Below are 27,481 nucleotides of genomic sequence, written 5' to 3'. Positions count from 1 at the left end.
TGGGCAGTAGGCCACATGGAAATTATATCGGAGGCTAGAAAGTTAGTGATCCATGCTTGTAGTGGCAAAACATTTGGCAAAACTATCATGTGTGATAGTTTGAAAAGCAGATAAATTTACCCATGAAAACTCTTTTCTCTCTGACATAAAAACTGATGATTTTCCAGATACTGGCAGCTTTGTCACCATGGATTCCAGACTGACAGCATGTGGGACATGATAAACATACTGTGTGAATTAGAAATACTCTGATATTGTTACTGCAGCATAAACTAGCCCATCCTGACTGATAACGAAAGGGGTATTCTTTACAACTTCCTCCTTCCCTCTATCCAAGTGTAGTATAACAGCACACAGAGGATTGTGTACAAAACTCTGTATTTGCTCCTAGGAAGAAATGAGTTGAGCTATTTAGGAGATCTCTGACTGTTGGAAGGTCCAGGGCTGCTTGAAAGTTGAAAACAAGCCTACTTTCATAGAAGGGCTGAAAACAAGACTAGCATTGTTTTAGACAGAGAGTACAGGGACAGGAAATGTCTATTTTACTGGTCTCTAACTCTTGTTATACTGAAGCTTTTTTCTCATTGCATTGAAAAAAAATTAAAACAAGAGTTTAGGCCAGCTAATTCTGGCAGGTTTCAAAACAGTGATACACTGTTGTGTGAAATGAACAGGCTATACAGACTACATATGTGATCCTATTTTTGATTTTTTTAAAGACATATTTGTTTCAGTACTCATTTGTACAAAAAAGTCTAGAACTACACATACTCTAAAACGTTAACACTAGTGTTAATTAAAAAAAGGAGGCGAGGGCTTCCCTGGTGGCGCAGTGGTTGCGAGTCCACCTGCTGATACAGGGGACACGGGTTTGTGCCCCGGTCCGGGAAGATCCCACATGCTGCGGAGCGGTTAGGCCCGTGAGCCATGGCGGTTGAGACTGCATGTCCGGAGCCTGTGCTCCGCAACAGGAGAGGCCACAGTAGTGAGAGGCCCACATACCGCAAAAAAAAAAAAAAAAAAAGGAGGCAATTAGACTGAGGCGGCTCTAATACATAAGCAAAGCAAAACCTTAGCCTAAAATGCCTCAAGGTTAAGAAATCAACACCTAAGAGCAACCAATCACAAACAGCCATCTTGGCTTTCCCAAATAATACAGGTGCTTAAGCAATAGCCAATCAGATAATTCCCTTGCTTTGCTTCTGCCTCTTCTCTATAAACATCTTTCCCCTAGCTCCTGTCAGCGGAAGATTCCTAACCACTTCCGGTTTGGTGCTGACCAATTTGAATCAATTTTTACTCAAATAAACTCTTAAAATTTTTAGTGTGCCTCAGTTTATCTTTTAATACTAGGCAATCTCTGAAATTGAGATAGCGGCTATTTATTCTCCTCTTATTTATATTTTCTGATTTTTCCAAAATGAACATATATTTACATAAAATAGAAGTTTTAAAAACACTGTGTATCATGTATGGAAGTTGTATATATGTAGAGCTTAATTTTCCTATTAAGGAAAACTCTTATTCTCTGCTACGAATGTGACAACTTTACTCTTGCTACAATATTTTACAATAGAATCTTCAATTTTCTCAAAAAATTGCTAGATGCAACATATAAGCTAGTGATCTTTGAGCAGTCATTTTAAAAATAGAATTTTAAACATTTTAACCATGTACCAAAACATATTTTAGAATACTGTGAACCTTAATGCCTAAAAATAACAGGAGTCTTTGTAAGTGCAAATAGCATAAGACAGATAATAGAGAAAAGCAGTAGAAAATTAAAATAATTCTCTTAAAAATATCAAGTTTAAGTTCTATATCCAAAATGAGTCAATATATGAAATTAAATCATTTAGTAAATGAGAAATACGATCTAAAGGACCAGCTAATAGTAAATGTATTCTTTTGATGTTCACAAATAATATAATGCATTCCTTGCGCTGTATCTTGATTGTGGTACTGGTTACATAACTAAATGCACGTGCCAAAACTTAGGCAAATGTATGCTTAAAGCTACTGAATTTTCATGTGTGTAAATTACACTTCAATAAAGCTGATTTTTAAAAATCACAATTTTTTGCCAAAATTTTCAGATTATTTCCAGACAATTTAATTCAATAGCTTAACCATTCAAAACGGTCTGTTACATTATATGAACTTATAAAGAAAAAAAAAATCTATATATAGTAAAAGTGGAATCTCTTCCTCGTAAATTTCCTATCCCCAATACCCAGTAATACTGGCTAGAGAATTTCAGTCATTCTTCCTTTCTCTCACCTCCTTTCAATAAGCCATCAAGTCCTATCAATTATATACTTTCTTTCATCCCTACTCTACTGCCTTAGTTCATTTCTTTCTGGACTACTGCAATAGACTTCTAATTGATTTCCTTGACTTTAATCTCCCACCTACCAATCCAACATCCTTAACACAGAAAAAAACAATTATCTTGCCCCCGCAAAAAATGAACAAACAAAGCAACGATAATGTTAATAGAAACTTGTTTTAAAAAACTAAATTGCTTCAGAACGAAGCCCAAAATCCATGTCACTAAAGGTACTTTAAGGCCTCATGATCAATATAAAATCCTCCCCTCACAAAAAGCATGTATTTTATATCTCTGTCTGTAGAGTCATCCTCTACTTTTCTGTCTGTGAAATATCTACTAATCCCTAAAAAAATCCAGTTTAAATATAATTTCCTCCATTCCCACTGTCCTCCTCTAGATGTGAATTCCTCTAAGGCCATGGTCTGAACCTTCTTCACTAAGCACAGTGCCTGGCTCACAGTAAATATACTTATGAATTGAATAAAGGAATAAAAACAGTATTATTCACTAAATCTATTTTTACTTTGACAAATTAACATTTTTTTCTAAGATAAAAAACTTAGAAAATTTGATAATGTAGAAACTGTACCTTGTCTACATGGAAAATTAAATCCAGTTCACAGACGTTTTCAAAACACTTGTCTAATGTTTCCACAAATACCTAAAGAAAAGAAAAAAGGTTAAAAGCTTTTGAGAACTGAATAAGTTCATTCAAATCTATTACCTATAAGGCAGACAATTCTTAATTGTGAATTAAAACTTCTAACTCTATTATCACATTTCTCTTTTTTAAATTAAAAACTGTATTAAGTGCAAAAGGAATAATTATAGCCTGTACATCTAAACTATTTTTCAATACATTAATAAATGAAATACAATAAACAAAATAAACTTCACCGAAAATTACTAAGACCTAAAAATTGTTAGCACCATTACTTACAAAAATACTGAAAAATACTCAAATCAGGCTCCCTATCTTCATATGAGGAAAAAAGAAAGCTTGTCATAAGTATCTATCAAGCTAGATGGGCACAGTCCAAGTCTCAACCACATCTAATATAGCCAATAATTTTTAATTAGCAAATCAGTATAAAAGATCACTAAAAATTAAACTTATGGAAAGAGCACAGACTCTGGAATCAGACTTACCTGGACTCAAACTCTGGTTCAAATACCTTGTACGACCTTGTGTGGGAAAGGGTTAACTCAGTAAGCCTGGGTTGTTCAACCCCTATACGTTCCCCAAAATGGCCTGTTTTCAGACGAGCCTTTGGCTAGTTCCTGGGAACTGAGCTCTGAGCCCTTGGAAAGTTCTGTCTGATAAGGGTATTTCTGCATGCTTGAGGCCCTGGGCCACACTGTACCAGTGTGAGCAGACAGTTTATGCTAACAATGTGATTTTCAATGAACGTTATTTTTTCTCTGAGGTTCTGGAGCTTAAGTAACCAAGGTCAGTCATGGAGGTGTCACATGCCTATGTGACTGACCCCCAATAAAAATCCTGGAAACCAGGCTAGGGTGAGTTGCCTAGTTTGGAACACTTTGCACATGTCATCACATATCACTTCTGGGGGAATTAAGCACATCTTGTGTGACTCCAGTAGAAAGGGACAACACCTGGAAGCTTGCACCTGGTTTCCTCCATACTTCCTTCATGTGCCTTTGATGGTTTTACTCTGTATACTTTCACTGTAATAAACCCTAACCATAAACATAGCAACTTCTGAGTCCTGTGATTCCTAGCAAATCACTGAGATGGTCTTGGGGACCTCTGATACAAACTTTCAGAAATTAATCTCTTAGGGCTTCCCTGGTGGCGCAGTGGTTGAGAGTCCGCCTGCCAATGCAGGGGACATGGGTTCGTAACCCGGTCCCGGAGGATCCCACATGCCGCGGAGCGGCTGGGCCCGTGGGCCATGGCCTCTGAGCCTGCGCGTCCGGAGCCTGTGCTCCGCAACGGGAGAGGCCACAACAGTGAGAGGCCTACGTAGTGCAAAAAAATAAAATAAAATAAAATAAAAAAATTAAAAAAAATAAAATTAATCTCTTAAGTTCCACTTTGCATAGTTGTCACTATTCTATCACTATTTCTGTATCCACTATCCTTCTCAGTGAATTTTCACAGATAGAATGACCATAAGTTTATCATTCGAACTGGGGGATATTAAGAGTAAAAGAGAGCATATATTAATTATTATATTATAATAACAGTATGCAATGTTATTGTACTATAATAATAACCTGGAACAACAGATGTAAACCAGGACTGTTCCAAGCAAACTGAAATGTATGGTCACTGTATTCATAGGTGATCCTACCGGACAGAGTAAAATCTAAACAACAGGCTTCTTGCTATAACTACTCCAATCTGAGGCCAATTTACACAGATCCACAATCCAAGGCTCCTTCCTGGCATCCATGTAGATGAATAAGACAGGTGAAACAATGTATTTAACTATATGACCATGATCAACATCATCTTAGACCAAGGGTTGGCAAACTTTCTCTGCAAAGGGCTGGAGAGTAAAGATTTTAATTTTAGGCTTTGTGGGCCATACAGTATAGCACAAAAGCAGTCACAGACAATACATAAACAAGTGAGCATGGCTCTATTCCAATAAAACTTTATTTACAAAAATAGGTAGCAGGCTGAATTTGACCTGCAGGATGTAATTTGTTGATCCTTGACTTAGACTAGGAGAAATAAAAGATCAGTAGTAACCAAGAATATACAGTTTTATACATAGTTTCATTTATGACAAGGCAAGTTATTAAGATGACCAAGTGTGGGGCATACAAAGGTCATCCTCAAGTGAGTGCCTAGTTTGTTTCAATTATGTGGTAAGTAGAAAATATATATTGTTGAGTACCTATCCAAACTCCCAACTTCATCTATTTCTCCTCAAGGTCTTGGTGACATGGTCCGTGAAATGACTTTATTCATTCTATTTCTAATTCTGACTCACTTTTCTTCTTCTTATAACACATTCTTTTTATGAGGACAGAATGGGATAATGCTGCTTGAACAAAGAATAAGCATTTAACAAATACTGACTTCTTGAGGAGTCCAAAAGAGAAAATTTTCCCATTGAGAAAGATGAATTTATTTTTGACACAGTATCTCTAACATGGAAGTGGTCTGAATACATTTATAAACTCATAGTTAAATAAGTTACAGGAAACAAAACCATTTAAGTTCTGTCCTTCAGTAAATTTTTACTGAAGTATAACATATGTACAGAAAAGTACACAACACTGTTTGTAGGAATGTAAATTGGCGCAGCCACTGTGTAAAACAGTATGGAGGTTTCTCAAAAAACTAAAAACAGAACTACCATATCATCCAGCAATTCCACTCCTGGGTATACAGCTGAAGAAAAAAAAAAAACACTAACTTGAAAAGATGCATGTACCCCAATTTTCATAGCAGCATTATTTACAGCTGCCAAGATATGGAAGCAACCTCAGTGTCCATCAACAGATGAATGGATAAAGGCGTGGTACACACACACACACACACACACACACACACACACACACACACACACACACACACACACAGAGGAATACTACTCAACCATGAAAAAGAATGAAATTTTGGCAGTTCCAACAACATGGAGGGTATTATGCATAGAGAAATAAGTCAGAGAAAGACAAATACTGTCTGTTATCACCTTCATGTGGAATCTAAAAAATGAAACAAACGAATGACTATAAGAAAACAGAAACAGACTCACAGATATAGATAACAAACTAGTGGTTACCAGTGGGAAGAGGGAAGGGGGAGGGGAAAGATAGGAGTAGGGGATTAAGAGGTACAAACAACTATGTATAAAATTAATAAGCTACAAGGATATATTATACAGCACAGGGAATATAGCCAATATTTTATAATAGCCAATATTTTATAATAACTTTAAATGGAGTATAGTCTATAAAAATTGTGAATCACTATGTCGTACACCTGAAACCAATGTAATATTGTAAGCCAAGTGTACCTCAATAATAAAAAAAAGTACACAAATCATAACAATGTACAACCTGATGAATTTTCACAAAGTAAGTATACCTGTGTAACCAGCACTTAATATTCAGGTGTTAGACTATTACCAGCACTGTAGAAGCCCGCTCATACTCCATTAGGCAACTATCAACATCAAGGGTAACTACCCTGCTTTCTAACATTAAAGATATATTTTGTCTATTTCTGAACTACTATTGACCCTTGAACAATCTGGGCTTGAGCTGTGTGGGTCCAATGCTGCGCGCATGCTTAGAAACAAGTTTTTTTCAATAAATATAGTACTATACTACCCATGGTTGGCTGAATCCAGGGATGCGGAACCCACAGATACAGAAGGCCAACTGTAAGGGACTTGAGCATCCACGGATTCTGGTCATAGCAGGTCCTGTAACCAATTCCCAGCAGATACCAACTACCATACCAAGGGACAATCATGTATTTAAATGGAATCATACAGTATGGAACCATATGAGTGGCTTCTTCTATTCATTGATTTGTTTGTGAGATTTATTTTTTTGTTATATAATATTAGTATAACAGTTCATTCATTCTTGTTGTTATACAGTGTGCTATTGCAGAAATATACCACAATGTATTTATCTATTCCCCAGTTGACAGAAATTCGGGTCCGGCATGGGGTCATTACAATTAGTACTGATACTAATTCTTATATAAGTCTTTTAGTGAACATACATACACATATCTACTGAGTGTATACCTAGAGTAGAATCACTGGGCCATGGAGCAGACAGGTTTTCAAAGTGATTTTCAATAGATTTTCAAAGCAATTATAAAAATTTACAATCCAGGGACTTCCTTGGCAGTCCAGCGGTTAAGACTCCACGCTTCCAATGCAGGGGGTGCGGGTTTGATCCCTCTCAGGGAACTAAGATCCCGCAAGCCGTGTGGCACAGCCATTTAAAAAAAAAAAAAATTTACAATCCAAATCATAGTATATGGGAGTTCCCATAGTGCCACATCCTTGTCAGCCCTGTATGTTGTCTATCTTTTAATTTTAGTCATTCTTATGGGTGTGTGGTGGTCTGTCATTGTGATATTCATTTGTATTTCCCTGAAGCCTAAAGAGATGGACCACCATTTCATATTTACCATTTTGATATCCTTTTTCATGATGTCTATTCAAGACTTCTGCTCATTTTTCTGTTCAAGACTTCTGCTCATTACCTGTCTTTTTCTTATTGATGTATAGAAATTCTTTACATAGCTAGATACAGTCCTGTCATACACACATATTACAGATGTCTTTTCCTACTCTGACTTGCCTTTTCATTCTCCTAATAATGTTCTCGGAAGAACAGAAGCTTTAAATTTCAATATAGTCCAACTTATCAGCTTTTTTCCTTTATGGTTAATCTTTTTTTTGGTCCAATTTAAGAAATTTTTGCCTATAGCAAGGTCAGGAAGATATTTTCCCAGAAGAAAACAAAAGCTTCATGGTTTCATTTTTCATGTTTGGACCAAATCTATCTGGAATTAATTTTCGTATGTGGTGTGAGGTGGTCTTTCTTAATTTAAAATTATTATTAAACTTACTACTCAGAATAAAGTTTCCAGTATGGCTTTATTTTTTCATGTTTACTTTTTCCAGATCCACTGGTTTGATTACCCATATACTGTAGCCATTCTTTCTTAACCATCAGAAGATGACTATCTTGGTGAAAATGCTGTCTGAATAGTTTCCCTTCACTTATGTATTACTTATGAAGGATCAGTGGAACCCACTGAACATAGACTGTATCTGACAAAGAGAGAAAAAAATTTCTTGGTAGCATTGAATGTGCCACTGGTGAACTATAGTGTGCAAAAAATATGAGCTGTCTATAGAGGCAGTATAGCAAAGCAGTGAGGAAACCACAAAGACCTGACTTCAAATTCCTCCTTAGCTACTACCTAGCTATGTGAGCCTAACCGTCACTTAACTCCTCCAAATATCAGAACTATAAAATAGTTATACAACTATCTACCTTTCTGGATTATCTTAAAGATTTAGTTAAATAATTTAGATAAAGTACTGAACACTGCCCAAAACACATCAACTAAACAAAAGCCAGTACTATTTACCTGGCTGTTCAAAACATATGATTACAAAATTAAAACAGAAAGAGAAAATTCTAATTCTACTAATAAACACTGATATAAAAGCAAGGTAACTACATACTGTGGTGTCCAAGTTTTTGGGATTTGCTTACTAACTTAGAAAGAAAAAAGGTTGTCAATATTTAAAACAGAACAATACCAAGTATGAAAAATGTAAATACTTTAAAAAAAAAAGTGCCCTGCAGCAAAATATCATTACAACTATATGTTCTTAACTTAGGGAAAGAATTCTTAAGATTTAAGGCATTCAAATGCTAAGTTTGGATGAAAACTTAAAAACCCACTTCAAAAAACTCTCCATTAATTTTCTTTTGAGTTAGCAAGAATTACTTAACGTAATTAGAATCTAGAGCCCCAAGGTAGATATACACTGCTGATTCGTTACATGGACAAGGTCAATACAAAACTAATAATCTACAAACTGAAGTTAAGAAATTAAGAAAAACAAATTAATGGGCCTTGGGGGGTGCTAGCCAGGACAACCAAAAAATAATAAAACTGCTGTTGCATTATATTTCACAAAGAGAAAGATAAAAAGACTAAAAAACTAGAAGTAACATGGTACATGGCACCCTCTTGTGTTTTATTTTTAAATGATAAAAGTTTAAAGTCAATTTCAATATAAATGTTATCTACTAAGTAGCTACTCATTAATCTCTGGCCTTGGGAATCCAAAGGCTGGTGGAAGAAAAATTCCTTTTAATTTATTAAGAATAATATTTTAAGTTTTCCTTCATTTTAATAATTACATAGTTTTCCAAAAGTAAATATAAAAGATAGAGATATTCAGAAAAATGCCATATCCACATATAAACAGAGTCTCCCTTCCCTGTGCCCTTCTATCAACAAAACTTCCTTGTGTTTCCTTTATCTTTAATTACAAATTTATATGCCTGGATCACAAAGGGTAACAGGAATCTATTCCAAAGCAGCTTAGTACTTAAGAGTACTTAGTACTCTACTAAAATTCCAGCTTCGCCTCTGACTATGAAATCTAGGGCAAGTTATTTAATTCTAAGCCTCATTTGGGTATAATAATAGTGCCTATGCCATAGAGTTGTTTTAGTGATTAAATAATAAATATAAATGGCTTAGAACAGTAGTATCTCACCAAAAAAAGTACTCAATATATTTTAGCTAGTATTATGATACTATACACAGATGCAAAAATAAAAATGTGCACTAGATAAAATAAATGCCACAAAAATATCCTTAAGCAATATCACTTATTTGGCAGACTCTCCTTTAGAGTTTCTAGGGGAAAAAAAAAATTTTTTTTCTGGGTTTGGGGAATTCTGTTAAATTTCAGGAGGAATTGCTCTTACTGTTTCTCATCTATAATATTAAATAAAATACGTAAATGTTAAACTGACATGTTATAAGACAGGAAAAGTCTTAAGCCCAAGAATAGAAGGCATAAATTTAGGAATATGCCAAGAGATCTAAAAAAAATTGTTTTTCAGTCAGCAGCAAGATGTTCTAGAGAGATACTGGCTTAGCTTAAGTAAGGAATCAAAAAATACGACTAAAAATGTACCAAGAAAGTTAGGGAACACAGACTGAACTTAAAATCAGATTAATTAGCTTTGAAGAACAACTATGAATACAGCACTGTTGCATATAATATTCAGAATCTTTAATGTATGGTGTTTAAGGTGTGTAAGTAGCACTCGGGCTAGCCTATGACTGGATTCTGAACTGGATTTCCACTAAACCTGACCTAGACACTAATATGCCAATGAGGACGGATATTTTTCTAACAGTAAAAATAGAGACATTTATTGTGCATTTATTATGTACCAGCTAATTTAAACATATTAAACTCTTGACTTCAATATGAAAAAATTAAGAGTTGATGAAAGGACTATCTGTCTTCTATATTGATGTCATAATGATTCTTTAAGAGTTCTTAAAGAACTCAATGATTCATATTTTGTGATTTATTTCTTTCTATTTTTTTAAAAATTTAAAAGCTAACAATGATAATAGCACTTATTGAGTATACACTATTATGGCACTGTTATTGTTCCAAGTGCTTTAAATAGATTATTTTGTTTAATCCTTCACAGTAATCCCATAAGGCAGGTACTTTTTATCAACCATCTGCAGAAGAGTAAGTTAAAGTACAAAATTAACTAACTACTAGCAGTTAGGTAGGAGAGTCCTCACTAAAATCCAGAAAGTCTCATGCCAGAACCCACACTCTTATTCACTAGAGATACTCCCTCCAACAACAACAAAAATCATCTTTTATTTTTAATGTAGTAAGGGGTGATTATTCAGAAAATTTAGAAAACACATAAAAGTGTAAAGCAAAAATTTTAACTGTCCATACTTTTATCACCCAAATTAACAACAGTATTGTGCAAAGACTTCTTGTACTATAGGAAATTTAATTACATTGTAGTCTCTCCATTAAAGTGACTTAATATGATTTGTATGTTGGATTTAGACATCTAAGGAAGAAGTAGGGTTTTGAATTTATAAGGCTAATATATCAAATATTAATTTAGAAAATGAAAGTAGCCTCTGCATTATTTCTTTTGGTGCACAGAAGCTACTCCAAGAACATTTAAAAAACTCATATTGACATCAATTGTTAGAACTCCATTTAAACTTCCAAGCAAAAGTTGATTTTTTTAATGGTATTTGGCCTTGAAAGATATTCTCTTGTGTATAATTGAATATGGTACAATTGGTATCTTGAACAGACTTAAAACAAAATAAAATGAATAAAAATCTTAGCTTTTCCTTACAGAATAGCAACTAATAAGTATAGAAAACATGATGGGAAAATCACTATTTGGCAAACACCACAATAATTCTTTCAGGCAGGAATCATCAACAGATGCTAAAAGTAATGACCAAATTATGATTAGAAAAAGGATATTTATATACTCAAAATTATTCCCCATAGGATACTTCTAAGCACAAAGGGAAAATGGAAGTTTAAGTAGGTAAACCTGGCAGGCACCTCATTAACCAAGGAATCAGAATAAATACCACAAGTAATGGGGTAAAATGATATCATGTATCTCCTGAATATGATGCACTGAGAAGGACATAACATCACTCGTGATATTCGAAAATACATAATCCGAATTTAATCATTAAGAAACATCAAATCCAAACTGAGGAATACTCTACAAAACAGCTGGCTACGGGCTTCCCTGGTGGCGCAGTGGTTGAGAGTCCGCCTGGCAATGCAAGGGACACGGGTTTGTGCCCCGGTCCGGGAGGACCCCACATGCCGTGGAGCGGCTGGGCCCGTGAGCCATGGCCGCTGAGCCTGCGCGTCCGGAGCCTGTGCTCCACAACGGGAGAGGCCACAGCAGTGGGAGGCCCGCGTACCGCAAAAAAAAAAAAAATAATAATAATTGTCTAGTACTCTTCAAAGGATCAAGGTAAGAAAGACATGAATGGAAGACAGATGAAGAACTATAACCGAGTAAAGGAAACTTAGGAGATAAGAAAACTAACACTCTATGTAACCTGAATTGAACTCTAAACAAGAAAAATTACATTAATGGGACAACTGGCAAATTTTAAATAAGATCTACAGATTAGATAATAGTATTCTATCAATGTAAATTTCCTGATTTTAATTACCTACTTGAGGTTATGGAAGATGTTAAATTTGAGGAATCTGGATGAAGATACAGTATGCAAAAATTCTTTGCATTATATTTGCCACTTTTCTAAGTCTGAAATAATTTCAATGTGAAAAGTGTTTTTTTAATTTTTAAAGAAAAAAATTTTTGAAAAACCAAGCTCAAAAGGAACTCTTCTCCTCTATATCCAATCCCTCCCTGAAACCTACTATTCTACACTGAGAAATAAGGAATTCACCGTAAACCAAAGAAAAATACCAACATAACCTGAGTTTTTCACTCTCAAACCTACTTTGAAGGGGAAAAAAATAAATTTTAAGTTACTTCTAGCTCCAAAATTCTGACTTTAAGTACTTGAGTTCAAAAATACTTTCTTCACCACTATAAAGTAAGTAATAACAATGTGTCTGCTATCTTCTAGGCCCTGTGCTGACTGCTTTATATACACTAGCTCCAATTCTTATAACAATGCTGGCAAGGTAGGTGTGAATATCAACATTTACAGACAAGAAAATTGGGGATGAATAAGACTAAGTAATTTGCTCAAAGATATAGAACTGTTAGATGACATAGCCAATATTTAAACCCATACCACCTAACTCCAAACACAATAATGCCTCCCAAGAGGACTGCTGAGAGGTCAAAAGAACATGTAAATTAGAATGGTAAGTATCATCAAATTGTTACCTGGGTTTATCATTAAGAAGAAGCAATGTAAATAACTGAAAAGTGAATTATTACATTTCCAATGACTGTAAATCAGACTTTTCAACAATGAAAATAAGATAGGAAAAGGATTTTAAGAGTGCTGAATCAGGCTTCCCTGGTGGCGCAGTGGTTAAGAATCCACCTGCCAATGCAGGGGACATGGGTTCGAGCCCTGGTCCAGGAAGATCCCACATGCTGCAGAGCAACTAAGCCCGTGCGCCACAACTACTGAGCCTGCGCTCTAGAGCCCAGGAGCCACAACTACTGAGCCTGTGTGCCACAACTACTGAAGCCTGCGTGCCTAGAGCTCGTGCTCTGCAACAAGAGAAGCCACCGCAATGAGAAGACCACGCACCGCAACGAAGAGTAGCCCCTGCTAGCCGCAACTAGAGAAAGCCCACACGCAGCAATGAAGACCCAATACAACCAAACATAAATAAATTAATTAATTAAAAAAAAGTATGTGGAATCACTCTAACAGTGTCCAATTCAAATTGTTTATAGAACTATTTTTTGGTTTCTTACATATGTAAGAAACAAATATTATTAAAAACAGAAGTTTTTAATACTCTGGTAACACAGTATGGTGTAGTAAACACCATAGAATTTTCCTAAAATGATCCTGGGCATTCACTCTGGATTGCCTGGAAAATAAACAAATTGAGCCAGGGCTCTCTCTTTCTCCAGCAGGAGGAACTGTACCAGAACTCATCTCTCCATGGGACCAGGGGTTTATCCCACTCAATCCTCCAATAGGTGAGCTGCAACTTCCCACAGTTCTCAAGAGCTGGTCAGGGAGTTTTCCCAGGCAACTCTTAAAGACACGTGGCACCTAAACGTGTATAGCTCAAAGCTTAAGTAATGTATATGCCACCCCACTGACAAGGATGCTTTCAATGAGCCTACTCTTGTAATAAAAGAAAACAATGATGTGGAGTGGGAGGGGTGAGGCCTCTATTGGCAAATTATTCTATGTTTAGTAGTATCTACATCAGCGCAGCTTCCTATGAGATAGTGGGAAGATCAGGGGATCTTTCTTAAGTATTCTTGGCTTACAAGTTTCCTCAATTAAGCCTATTCTTATCACATAATTCTATCACAATGCAGAATTCCTTCAAAGCCATCAAAGAACATATAGGATAAATAGATTCACAAATTCTTGTAAAAATGAAAAAGAAAAATAAAAGGACTTCTTTACCCAATTCAGTTTGTGTACTAATGAAATTATACACCTTCCTTATAAAATTCATGCTTTAACGATAATGTTAGCTAAAAACCACTGACTACTTCAGGTCAGTTATTTAGCGACAGGCTTCACATACACCATCTTTTTTTAATGCTTTCACATGTTCTATAAGTTGGTATTATTATTATTACCTCCACTTTGCAGATGAACAAAATCAGGGTCAAAGAGGTTAAATAACTTGCCCAAAGTTATATAGCCAGTACAGAGGAGGGCCTGAATGGTTTTAACCACTACTACTTTGCTTTAATTCACTGATATTTCTAACAACTCATGAGGTCTACAGGCAGCATACTGAAACAGGCATACTTTACAGGTGAAAAATGCAAGGTCTATTAACATTAAATGACTTGCTCAGTATCATACTAAATTAACACTAATAGCAATAAGTAAAATAACTTCACAAAACTCAGTCTAACGCTCAGTACTGTAGTACTGACAAATGCTATATACATAACAGTTCTAATTTATATACATATTCTAACACCATGGTCAAAACATATCTTTCTAAACCTAAAGATAAGTTTAGTTGTTAGTCCTCAATTTTTTCCTAACTATAACTGAACAAGGCTGATGCTGATATAATTGCTACATGTGATACAGAAAACTGTTACAAAATTTGGAATTATCTAGTGAACTTTTATGCCTCCATATCAGCATGGCAACTAACTTAATTGAGGGCAATATGACTGCTTATAAATAACTCAAACAACCAACATTAATATTTAATTAACTTCTATTCTCACTCTGTAAATATTTTAACACTTCCAATGACAACATGCTATAACAGAAAGGACTTCAAAAAAGGCTAGCTATCAACTCTGAAACTAGCTTATATTGTAATCAATATCACATTAAAATAGTACACACCAGAAACAAAAAAAGATCACCTTTTTTTCCCAACTAACAAAGAATTAAAAGAAAACAAAACAGAAGCTGATTATTCAACCTGGTGACATACTAGTATAATTCCCACATGGAATTTACTAAGAATTCCTTCTCTCAGATTTTATATAAGGTAAAAAGTCAAATCTGGGATAATACATACATACCTTAGAAACACAAAACCTCTGCATAAAAATATAAGCTTCTAATGATCATCTGAATTATATCATTTTTAATGTTCAAAAAACCAAAATGATAAAATTCAAAAATAAAAAAAAATTCAAAAAAAGTTTTTAAAAAGCTTTAATTCTGGATGAGGAATATAGGTATTTATTGTTTTATCCTTTGTGTTTTTCTGTATTTTAAACAGTTCTAGAAATGTAAATAAAAGTAAAATACAAACATTCAAAAAAAAACAAATGAAACTGTGTTTAGTTATCACATGTTGATGTTTACTAAATTTTCTTGATCCATTCCCTAAAGAAAATACAAAACCAAGAGGCTTTGGTCTAAACTCTCTTGATTTATAATTTTCCACTTTTATTATATTTCTCAAAACTAGAGGATGGACAAAGCAAGAAAACCAGTTCTAAGTAAACTCTGAATAGCTGTTTCATGAAACAGAAGCAGAAACAATAAGCTACTCCCTTCCATCTTTGTTCACTCAACCAATGTTTTTAAAGTGCCTGACTTATGCATGCTCAGCACTCCCTCTTAAGTATTTAATGATCTGTAATAACCACCGGGGAAAGACAGCAACTACAGAACTTCCAACATGTTCAAGGTAGTGACAGAATTCATCCTTGTAAGGTAAATTACAGAAAGTTTCTTTTTTTGTGACATGATAGATCAACATGTAATAACTCAATGGGATCTTCTTATAAAAACTGTTCAAGCCTATGTTAGAAATGGGACAATAAGAAAATCCTCCTGAAATTCTTTTTTCTGTATCTTATTTAACATCAAGACAAATTACCAACATTTCAAATAATAATGGCTAAAAACTTCTGCAAAACACAAGACATAGTTTCCATTTTCCACAAATACATGATAGAATTTACTTCAGATATGATGTAGGATATTTGTTTTTTGACAACTCCCCATATAATTCCCTTCTAAGATATAACAACCATGCTATCATAACCATTAAGACCAGCAACAGCATCAAAATAATAATCGATGAGGGGAGAACAATCTAGGTAGAAAGATCAGCAAGTACAAAGGCTCTGAGGTAAAAGCATGCTGGTATATCTGAGGAACAAGGAGGCCAGTGTCGATGGAGCAAAGTGGAAAAGAGTAGAAAATGAAGTAAGATAAGTAGTAGGGTTCGGCAAGGGGAGTCAGATCATGTGAGGCCTCATTTATAAGGAATTTGGCTTTTACTCTTAGTGAGACGGGAAGCCATTGAAGAACTCAAAATGGAAAAGTATAAAATGTAACATATTTGAATAGTATCACTCCGGCTGTTTTACTGAGAAAAGACAAAAAGGAAAGGACAGTGGAAGCAGGAAGACCAGTCAGAAAACTACTGACATAGTCCAGGCAAGAGCTGATGGTGGCGTGGACCCATGTGGAGGCAGTGCAGAGAGCAGTAAGTGGATTCTGCATAATCAACAGGATTTGCCAAAGAAGAAGACATAAGGGAGATCAAGAAACTAAAATGAAGCAACTAAAGTAGTAGGATGCAAACCAGGTATCCTAGAAGCCAAGTGAAGAAGATATTTCATGAAGAAGAGAGTAATAAACAATCTTAATCAAATAAAGGAGGACTGATGAGAACCTTTGGATTCAGCAACAGTAAAGCTGAAAAACCTGATTAGAATGTGTTCAGGAAAGAATGGGAGAAGAAAAATTTGAGACATTGCATACAGAAAGTATTTTGCTATAAAGAGTGGGAAAGAAATGAGGCAGTGGCTGGAGAAGGAAGTAGGGACAGAATTTTTTTTTTTTAAGATGGAAGAACATATTAACATATTATAGACTAGTGGGAATGATCTAGAAGAGAGGAAAAAATGATACTGAAGAGAGAAAAATGCTAGAGCAATGAGGAAGAAGTAAACTAGTATATAAGTGGGTGAGTTGGCCTTAGCTAAGAGCAAAGTTCATTCATCTCTTATAGAAGAGAGTACAAGGACACAGATAACAGAGTCTGTAGAAGTTCCCTTCTGATTGCCTAGTGAACTTGGAAGCTACATGTTAGAAGTGCTACAGGTTTGAGAGGGGAGGAGAATGTATCAGCAGTTGTCTAAGAGTGTGGGAGAGTGAAATGACCAGGGAAATATAATGTGATTACTGGGTAGCATTAAGGAATCACTGAGGTCAGAGATCATGAATTTAAAGTGAGGCCAGCATGTATGGTTATCTTTTTTTTTCTCTACGTATGTTCAGATGTGTGGATTCAGGCAAAGAGCTAAGTATATACAAGCCTATGATTATCATGATTGACAATGGAGTTTAAGCTGGGCAAGGAGAGTAAGACATCAGGAGGATCAGGGACAGTGAGAAGATAGATTTAAAAGACAGAAGGTCCCAAAGACACACTGAAAAGGTATAAGGAACACAGGAAGAGAATACAGGATTCTGGATATAAACATGTCTATTTTTCTAAAGCTGCCATTTATCTATTAATAAACATTGAACAGTTCAAAAATGTACAACTATACCTAGAAAACTGTCAATAAAAATTTTTATCCTCAAAAAAAAACCCAACAAAAAAAGGGACTGAAGGTCCCAATGGGCTCAAAGAACTGTTGGAGTAACAGTAATTGTGATAAGAAAAGATAAGAGATGGTAGCAGAGAGTGGAAACTGTGAAATTAAGATGATGGAGGGACTTAAGTCTGGATAAAGACATGGTCTAGAAATGAACAGTGAAGTGGGGTAATGGGCAAAATTCATTGGAGAAGAGGAATTCCAGTTTGAAGATACCAGTGTACTGAATGAACTATCCACATGAACGTTGAAATAACCAAGAATTATAACACAAGTAGTACTGGAGTGAATGTCAGTGAACTAAGAACTAAAATCTGTTAGGAGACAATTCTCCATAGGTGTTCCATTCCTGCACACCATGTGAACAGAGGTACTGACTGCCTTTGTTGTGGATTATCTTTTCAAGCAAGCTCGTATAGCCAACAGCCCTGGAAAATAGATAGTGTTTCCCTCCAAAGCAAAGGGTAAGTTTATCTATACTGTGCTTGGAAGATATTCTCTTCCTCCAGGACATGGGCAGATATGCTTCATGTCCATTATAAAAGATTCCAGTTCACTAAGCTTGGGCTTCCTCTCCTATAACTCAATCTACTGTGTATGCAGGTCTTACCTGCACCTTATCAAGTCACACTTTAGGAACTGGGACTTGAGTAACCAGTGTAAGCAAATGCTGTCACTTTGACTACTGCTTTGGCTGTCAGAAATAAAGTCCTTTGTTTCTGGCCCCGAAATCTCCCATCTTCTGTCAGCATCCATGAAACTGTGGTAGTTAAACTTGTTAGCTTGCAGGTAGAGTAAAATCTCAGACCACTGAAAGTTTTTGACAAAATCTCCAATGAATAGGGAGTGGGAATGAGAGATTACTGCAACCAGATTGGTAGAAGTAGGTATAGTTTGAGAACATGAGATAAAGTCTGGAGATGTTTTAGAAGAGAAAAAGGTCTGGAAAATGTAATGAGAAGCAAAGAGAACACCCTCCAGACTCAATGGTATGAAGAAAGCGAAAGAGAAGACTGCTACTGCTTGCGAGGGTGGCAGGTAGTTTCATCAGGGAAGCCAGATTTAACCTACAGCAAAAAGGTGAAGATAATATTAACAGAAGAGGTTGAAGATAAGGAGAAATTTGCTGATGACTGACCTTGAGTTCCAGGGCCATTATGAAAGATTTTTAGGAGATAGAAAGGGGTGGGTTTGGGGGTTAGATCTGGATACATGTGGTAAAAGACCTATGAGTGTTGGGGTTTTTGTGTGACTTACATGAACAGGAAAAAAGGGCATGAGGAAATTAGTTGCAGTTAGTCTTAATTAGATTAAATGACTCTGTGCTACATCCCTCATCCCTCTTTTATCCACCCAACATCTACTATGGAACACTTATTTCTTACCAAACAAAACATCATTTTAGAAAATTTAGAACACAGAAGTTTTAAAAAATTGAAATGCCAAAATTGTTGTTTAATACAGTAAGAGGCAAGTGTTAACTTACTTGAATTAGATCTAAAATGCCAAGTTCACTTTCTGAAGAATCCACACAGAAGACAAAATATAATGTTGCATAATGTCTATAAATCAGTTTGTTGTCAGATCCTCCAATTAATCTAAATGACAAAACAAAACAATTGGAATGTTATAGCTACAAAATAAAAAACATTTTCATTAGTTCAAGAAAACTGACAATTTGTTTAAAACCTTCTACAAAAAGAAAGGTAACATTTAATGACACAGCATTCAAGTGAACTAGATGGTTGTTTTCTTCAGAGAAGTCAAGTAAAAGATGCCGATGCTTAATATTAGTTCATTCATTCATTCAATTATTTACTGAGTACTTACTATGTGCCAGGTACTGAAAGTGGGTAAGGAGCAATAAACAAACAAAGAAAATATTATCAGAGTGGAAGGGACTACCTAGAGAATCAAAAGAGGATGATGCCACATTGATGGGTTTGCTACTTCCTATTGGGTGTTAAAAGAGTTGATGTTTAGGCTGAGATCTAATGATAAGGAACGTGCCATGAAAAAATTTAGAGAAGAGCATTTCAGGCAAAGGTAAACTAATAAAAAGGCAATTTCATCAAGAACGAAATATCTGTGTTCAAGAAAGAAAAAGAAGGCCTGCGATCAATGAAAGATTAGTAAGCAATTAGGTCAGAGAAGTAGGCAGAAATGAGATCATAGGGCATTTTTAAGAGCTTACTAGATTTAACTCCATAGGTCACAGTAAGTTACACAGCTTAACACTGATTATCAACTAGGAAAAAAAAAATGACATTTCTTCTTAAGTTTTGGACATATTTACCATCAAGATCTTCTCCAAAAACACATTTTGTTTTGGAATATAAATGCAAGAAAACTGAGCTAAGAGATACTCAATCCTTTTGCCAAATATTTTTATTTATGTTGACTGGAATTTCAGCATTTTAAAAATAATAATTCAGGGATCATTACAAACACCTTTTATTTTTCTAAATACAGTTTAACTGTTCCATAGTTAAGTTTACAACAATTCATTCACCTTCTCAAAAGACCCTTTAACACTAATGAAACATAAAAAAATCAAGGCTAAGTGTAATCAGAGCTAACTGAACATTCAAACAAGACAAAGGAAAATAACACCTATTTCTTTTTTTTTTTTTTTTTGGCTGCGCTGGGCAGCATGCGGGATCTTAGTTCCCGATCAGGGATCAAACCCATGCCCCCGGCCGTGGAAGCATGGAGTCTTAACCACTGGACTGCCAGGGAAGTCCCTATTTGTCACTCAATAAAAGTAATACTAAATTCACAAGTTTTGTAGAAACAACTTCTCTACATACACACTCATTATTTTTTATTACTTTATATCCTCTAATACCAAAAGTGAAAATGATCTTTGACAAGAATTAAAAACTCCTACTATCTAGAAAAGGTATGCAATTTAAAAATATGTACAAGCACTTTAAAGATTCTCTGAGTTGTATTTATAGACTATCACTGCAACTGTTCCTTAAAAGGGACAAAAGCAGCAACAGCAGACTTTACTTCATCCTGAATCTGCAATTTAGTGATTATCTTAAATTTTTGTTTGGATCTGCTTTAAAAGAAGACCAAATTTTTGAAAACTGTAAGTTTCAAAATGGCAATTAGGGCTTCCCTGGTGGCGCAGTGGTTGAGAGTCCGCCTGCTGATGCAGGGACACGGGTTCGTGCCCCGGTCCGGGAAGATCCCACACGCCGCGGAGCGGCTAGGCCCGTGAGCCATGGCTGCTGAGCCTGCGTGTCCGGAGCCTGTGCTCCACAACAGGAGAGGCCACAGCAGTGAGAGGCCCGCATACCGCAAATTAAAAAAAGGCAATTAAAGTTATTAAAAGAAAACAAAATATTAATATGAGTACACGTTTTGTTATAATTTCATCTTTATACTATAGTACAATACTGATACAAATTCTCGTATAGAATGCAATACACGACATAAAAGCTACAGAATTTTAGAAATCCTTAGTCCAAATATCTTATTTAACATAAGAAGAGAAAACTGAGGTACAAAGAATTTAAGTGACCTAACCAAGAAAACCAGCTTGTTAGTAACAAAACTAGGACTAAACCAGATGTGTAGCCTCATCTCTGATGCAATATTTGCTTTCTACTTTTTGTAAGGTTGGAAAAGAATAATTACAAACTCAAGTCATACTTCCTAGTTCAAACAGTGCCCTGGTTAGACCAATCAATTTCTTGCGCTGTGCTGGGTGATTAATTTCCTACGAGGTTAGAAGATTAAGGAGCTGAGATAAAGGAAAACGATGGTAATGGCAAACACAACTCAACTACAGTTTAAGAGAGATAAGTAAAGTACAATTAAAATACAAAAACAGAAAGCAAGTACATCTGTCTCAACTATTAAATTGGAGGCCTCGAGTTAACAGCAAAATTTACAAATCATAGGTGTGTATTTGCAAATTTAAGAGCAGTATGATATAACCTTTCAAGAAATGCAAGTAAACTTTCTACATGATAAAAAGTAATTTATAGTCAGGTAAGAATGAATTCTGTATTATGAAAACTGTTTTCCATAATATGCATCATACACCTTAAAAATACAGAAAAGTGTAGGTTTCTCAGACTAATCTCTGATTATTCATAATGAGGTTCAGCTAAAGTTTAGTTTTTGAATTGTCACTGAGGAAATATCTTGTTAAGAAATTAAACATATAAACACGGGAAGGAATGTTTATGAAACTATATGAGAACAAATTATTTTCATGAAACCCATTAATTTAAAACTATTTACAATAGTTGGCAAACTAATCATAAGCAATTTTTATTTATTCATTTTAAAAATAGAAAAGTCTTAGCTGAATTCGAATCTGTCTATCTAGACACACACATATATTTGAAAAGCAGACGTCAGAATTGCTCATAATATAAAATAAAGGGTGCTATCTAAATTCTTAGGAAAACAGGTCCATTCACCCTAAGGAGTAGTCTGTAGCCATTAAAAAGAATGAGTTTGCTTTAGATGGGTTTATATGCAGTTTTTTTCAAAGTATAAGTGCAAACAAGCAACACGAAAACCAGCATACATGTGTGATCCCGTAAGTAAAAATTTTTAAGGTTATACTTTTATATGTTAGTGCAAAATTAATTTTCTAGAAGGATACACAAGAAACTGGGAAGAAGGACTAAAGCTGGAGGAGGAAGACTTGGTCTACAATTTATACTTCCATGTAATGTTTGAATTTTTGCCATATGAATGTATTACCTTTATATAAAATGCCTTTATAAATTTTTAAAAGAAAAAGATTAAATATCTTCAAAAAATTATTTAAGTTAGATTTATAGTTAAGATAAATGGTAGTTAATTCCCCCAATCCAATTAATCAAATTAGGAAATTTTAAGATAAAACGATTAAACAGTATATATTTTATTCATATAGTCAAAGATTAGAAATGTCCATGAAATGCTTTACTTACAATCCTCCTTCTAGGAAATTACAAACATTTTCATCTCTCTTAGATACCAAATGGAATGTCTCCCTGATGATTTGCTGTTGTGTATCTTCACTCTGAGAAAGAATAATTCATATATGTTAGGATCTAATTTCTAGGTTTAACAGCATTATAAGAATTAAAAAAATAAAAGGTAGTAGTATCTGTCTGGGAAATTCATCTAAGAGCGCAGTCCTTGGAGAACTAACCTATCATACCTTAAAAGAAACAAAACCCAACATTTTTAAATTAAAAACAAAACAAAAAATCAGCACTTTATATAGTTTACCACTTCACTAAAACTTATTTCTCAGCTTCAGAAACCAACAAGAAAAATATCAGACACATGAATTATAGACACTAGTAAAAGGGACACTAGCTATTAACTAGTCAAAGCCCGTTGTTTTACAAATGAGTAAATTGAAATAAAGAGATGAAGTTATAAATAATTCACGTAGCTAATCTATATTTTAATGGAAGAAAGTACAGAAGTTTGGAGCTTCCAATTAAGTAAGTTTAAATGCAAATTGAAGTAAGAGTCTATCCATCTTACTCATTTTTATATAAGCGCTGCCTAAAACTAAGAATTGATTCACTAATATTTATTAAATTCACCAAGCAATTCATATCCAGTAAAAAAGAGTCAGCTTCTCAAACACTGCAATAGAAAACTGGGCAAAATCATGAACAAGAATTTCACAGGAAAGAAAATATGATGGTCCATAAACAAATAAAAAGATGGTAAACCTCATTAGTAATGAAGTGAAACACAAGTTAAAGTAACAATGAAATAACTCCACATGTACCATATTAGCAAAAATGTAAAATTATGACACTACCAAATGTTGACAAAGATGTGGAGTCAAAGAAACTCATCCTACCAGTGGGAAGGTAAGTGGTATAACCACTTGGGCAAAAAGTTTTACAATCCAGCACTCACTCCTAGGTACAATGATAACCCAAGTGAAACCATTGTTTTTGAAGGTCAAAAACAATAGAAAATTGGCCAACTACACATATATAATAAATTCTTAACCTGTATACCAAGAAGCACAAAGAAGAATGTTCATAAAAGCACCATAACAACAACAAAAAGCTGAAAACAACCCAAATGTCCAACGACATATAAATTATGGTACGCTTTTTTTTAAATTAATTAATTAATTTTTGGCTGCATTGGGTCTTCGTTGCTGCATGCAGGCTTTCTCTAGTTGCGGCGAGTGTTGCGGTGCGTGGGCTTCTCATTGCGGTGGCTTCTCTTGTTGTGGAGCATGGGCTCTAGGCATGCGGGCTTCCGTAGTTGTGGCTCGTGGGCTCTAGAGCGCAGGCTCAGTAGTTGTGGTGCACGGGCTTAGTTGCTCCACGATATGTGGGATCTTCCCGGACCAGGGCTCGAACCCATGTCCCCTGCATTAGCAGGCGGATTCTTAACCACCGTGCCAACAGGGAAGTCCCCGTGGTATGCTTATAAAATAGAATCCTATAAGCAGTAAAAATTAAATCAGTATATTATACCCATCAATATGAATGATTCTCAAAAGTTTATTGTGGAAAAAAAGAGTTACCACAGCTCAAGTTGCCATTAAAAAAATACCATAGACTGATGGTTTAACTAACAGAAATTTATTTTCTCACAATTCTGGAGGCTAAAGGTTCAAGACTGAGGTGCCAGCATAGTTGGGTTCTGGTGAGTGATCTCTTCTTGGCTGGAAGACAACCACCTTCTCTCTGTGTCCTTACATGTCCTTATGGGGAAAAACAGCAAGAACAGGTTCTCTGGTACCTCTTCTGGTAAGGGCACTAATCACATCATGAGGTCCCCACCCTCATAATCTCATCTAAACCTAATTATCTCCCAAAGTTCCAATCCCAAACACCATCAAATTGAGGGTTAGGGCTTCAACATGTGGATTTGGGGGGTACACAATTCACTCTACAGCAGGGGAAAAAAGTTAAGTACCAGAATGATATGTAATCATTCCATTAGTATAAAATTCAAAAACAGGCAAAACTAAATATTACGTAGTGACAGAAATTTGGGGGTGATAAAAATAAAACTATAAAGAAAATCATGGAAATGATTAACAAATTTCAAAGGATTAGTTTCAAAGGAAGAAACAAAACTGTCAGTCACAGATGAAAAGATTTTCCACATAGAAAATCTAACATAATTTACACAGAAGTGTTGTAATTAGTAAAAGGTTTTAATAAGAACACCAAGAAAGACATTATATAAAATTCTACTGCCATTCTAACCTTCTGCAAGTATGAGTTGTAAAATATAATTTTAAAAAGATACCATCAAAAACCATGCAGTGCCTAGGAATAAAGGAAACAACAATTTAAAAATGCAAGAGAAAAATGTAAAACTTTACTGAAAAAATTAAAGAATACCTAAGTAAATAAAAAATGTACAATGCTTGTAGACTGAATGATTCAATATTATAAAGATACTCAATCTCCCCAAAATGCTCCAAAGACTTAAGGCAATTCTAATCAAAATCCCAACAAGGGTGTAGGGGGAGAACTTGAAAACTGGATTATGACTCCAAATATGACTCCTCTCATGACTTACATATGAAATCAGAGGACTAGAATAACAAGACACTCTCAAGTGGAATATAAGAGGACCTGCTGACCAGATTAAGAATTGTTGTAAAGCCACAGTAATTAAGGCAAGATATTGGTGCAGAAATAGGAAAATTGACTGATGGAACCAGAAACACACCCACATATAAATATAGTTATTTAATTTAAAACAGAATACTCACTGCAGATTAGCAAGGATGGAAGGGCATTTCCATAAATGGTGCCAGGATAAAAATTTTTCTTTTTGTTCTAATACAATGAACTTCTAGCTCTCACGTACTCAAAAATCAATCCCAGATTGATTAAAAATAAATGTCAATGGTGAAGCTACAAAAATTTAAAAATATAATACAGAAGAATATCTTTATAACATTGTAATAGTGTTGGACTTTCAAATAAGACACAAATAACAATAACCATAAAGGAAAAGGTTGGCAAATGTGATGACATCAAAACTAAGCACTTTTTTTTTTAACTTTTTAAATTTATTTATTTTATTTTATTTTTAGCTGCGTTGGGTATTTGTTGCTGCGTGTGGATTTTTTTCTGGTTGTGGCAAGTGTGGGCTACTCTTTGTTGCGGTGCATGGGCTTCTCACTGCAGTGGCTTCTCTTGTCGTGGAGCATGGGCTCTAGGCGTGCAGGCTTCAGTTGCTCCACTGCATGTGGGATCTTCCCAGGCCAGGGCTCAAACCCGTGCCCCCTGCATTGGCAGGAGGATTCTTAACCACTGTGCCACCAGGGAAGCCCAGTAAGCACTTTTAATGCTCAAATGACACCAGAAAAAAGAATTAAGAGAGCTACAAACATGACAAACATATCTGTAATACATAAAAACTGACAAAGGAATAGTTGCTAGCATACATAAAGAACACTTAAATGCCAGTAAGAAAAAGATAAACATCCCAATAGAAAAATGACTTGGCAAAATATAAGACCTGGAATACATCAAACTAAAAAGTTTCTGTATAGCAAAGAAAACCATCAACAAATAGGTAACCTGCTGAATGGAAGAAAATATCTGCAAATTGTATATCTGATAAGAGGTTAATATCCAAAATATATAAAGAACTTATACAACTCAGTAGCAAAAATACAGAAGCACTCCAATTTAAACAATTAGGACAGAAAATCTAAATAGAGATTTTTCCAAGGAAGACATACAGATGGCCAAAAGGTACATGAAAAGATGCTCAACACCACTAATCATCAGGGAAATGCAAATTAAAACCACAATGAAGTATCACTTCACACCTATTAGAATGGTTATTATAAAGATGCTAAAAATAATGAGTATTGGCGAGGAGGTGGACAAAATGGAACCCTTGTGTATGTTGGTGGGAATGTAAATTGGTGCAGCTGCTATGAAAACCAGTATGGACGTTCCTCAAAAAATTAAAAATAGAACTACCACATGACCCAGCAATTCCACTTCCAAGTTTTTATCTGAAGAAAATGAAAATACTAACTTGAAAAGATAAAAACACTCTCATGTTCATTAGGACATTATACACAATAGCCAATATATGGGAACAACCTAAGTGTCCAACGGTGTCCATGGATGGGTAAAGAAAATAAAATGTGATGTATATAAAGGCAAACCTTGGAGATACTGAAGGTTTGGTTCTAGACCACAATAAAGCAAATATAATAAAGGGAGTCACATGAATATTTTGGTTTCCCAGTGAGTATATGTTATGTTTAAGCTATACAGTAGTCTACTAAGTGTGCAACAGCATTATGTCTAAAAAAATGTACATACCTTAATTTAAAAATACTTTATTGTTAAAAAATGCTAACTATCATCTGAGCTTTCCATGAATCATAATCTTTTTGCTGGTGGAGGGTCTTGCCTCAGTGGCTGCTGACTCCTCAGGACGGTGGCTGCTAAAGGTTGGGGTGACTGTGCCAATTTCTTAGAATATGACAACAGTAAAGTCTGCCTCGTTGATGGACTCTTCCTTTCATAAAGAAGGAATCATGCAATGCTGCTTGATAGCATTTTACCCACAGGAGAACTTCTTTCAAAACTGGAGTCAGTCCTCTCAAACCCTGCAAATACTTTATCAACTAAGTTTATGAATTATTCTAAGTCCTTTGTTGTCATAACAACAATCTTTACAGAATCCTCACCAGGAGTAGATTCTATCTCAAGAAATCACTTCTTTGGTCATCCTTAAGAAGCAACTCCTCATCCACTCAAGTTTTTTATCATGAGACTGCAGCAATTCAGTCACATCTTCAGGCTCTGCTTCTAATTCTAGTTCTCTTGCTATTTCCACCACAGCTACAGTTACTTCCTC

General features: G+C 35.1%; 1 protein-coding gene across 20 annotated transcripts in view; it reads right to left on the bottom strand.

The window, feature by feature from the left end:
• Positions 1-27,481, bottom strand: part of AP3S1 (adaptor related protein complex 3 subunit sigma 1) — a 181,746-nt gene that overhangs the window by 134,711 nt on the left and 19,554 nt on the right. For 19 of the 20 annotated variants that reach the window (XM_060143437.1, XM_060143436.1, XM_060143424.1 and 16 more), the window contains exons 2-4: positions 22,576-22,667; positions 19,119-19,230; positions 2,922-2,993 (exon numbers count right to left, since the gene is read on the bottom strand). In XM_060143437.1, the coding sequence (XP_059999420.1) occupies positions 2,922-2,993; positions 19,119-19,230; positions 22,576-22,667 (276 nt within the window). The remainder of the gene's footprint in view (positions 1-2,921; positions 2,994-19,118; positions 19,231-22,575; positions 22,668-27,481) is intronic. The other variant, XM_060143441.1, reaches the window with a different exon arrangement.

Source organism: Lagenorhynchus albirostris, chromosome 3 (assembly GCF_949774975.1).
Source record: "Lagenorhynchus albirostris chromosome 3, mLagAlb1.1, whole genome shotgun sequence".
Classification (NCBI taxonomy): domain Eukaryota; kingdom Metazoa; phylum Chordata; class Mammalia; order Artiodactyla; family Delphinidae; genus Lagenorhynchus; species Lagenorhynchus albirostris.
The sequence above is the reverse complement of the archived record's forward strand: the minus strand, read 5'-3'. Positions and strand labels throughout refer to the sequence as shown.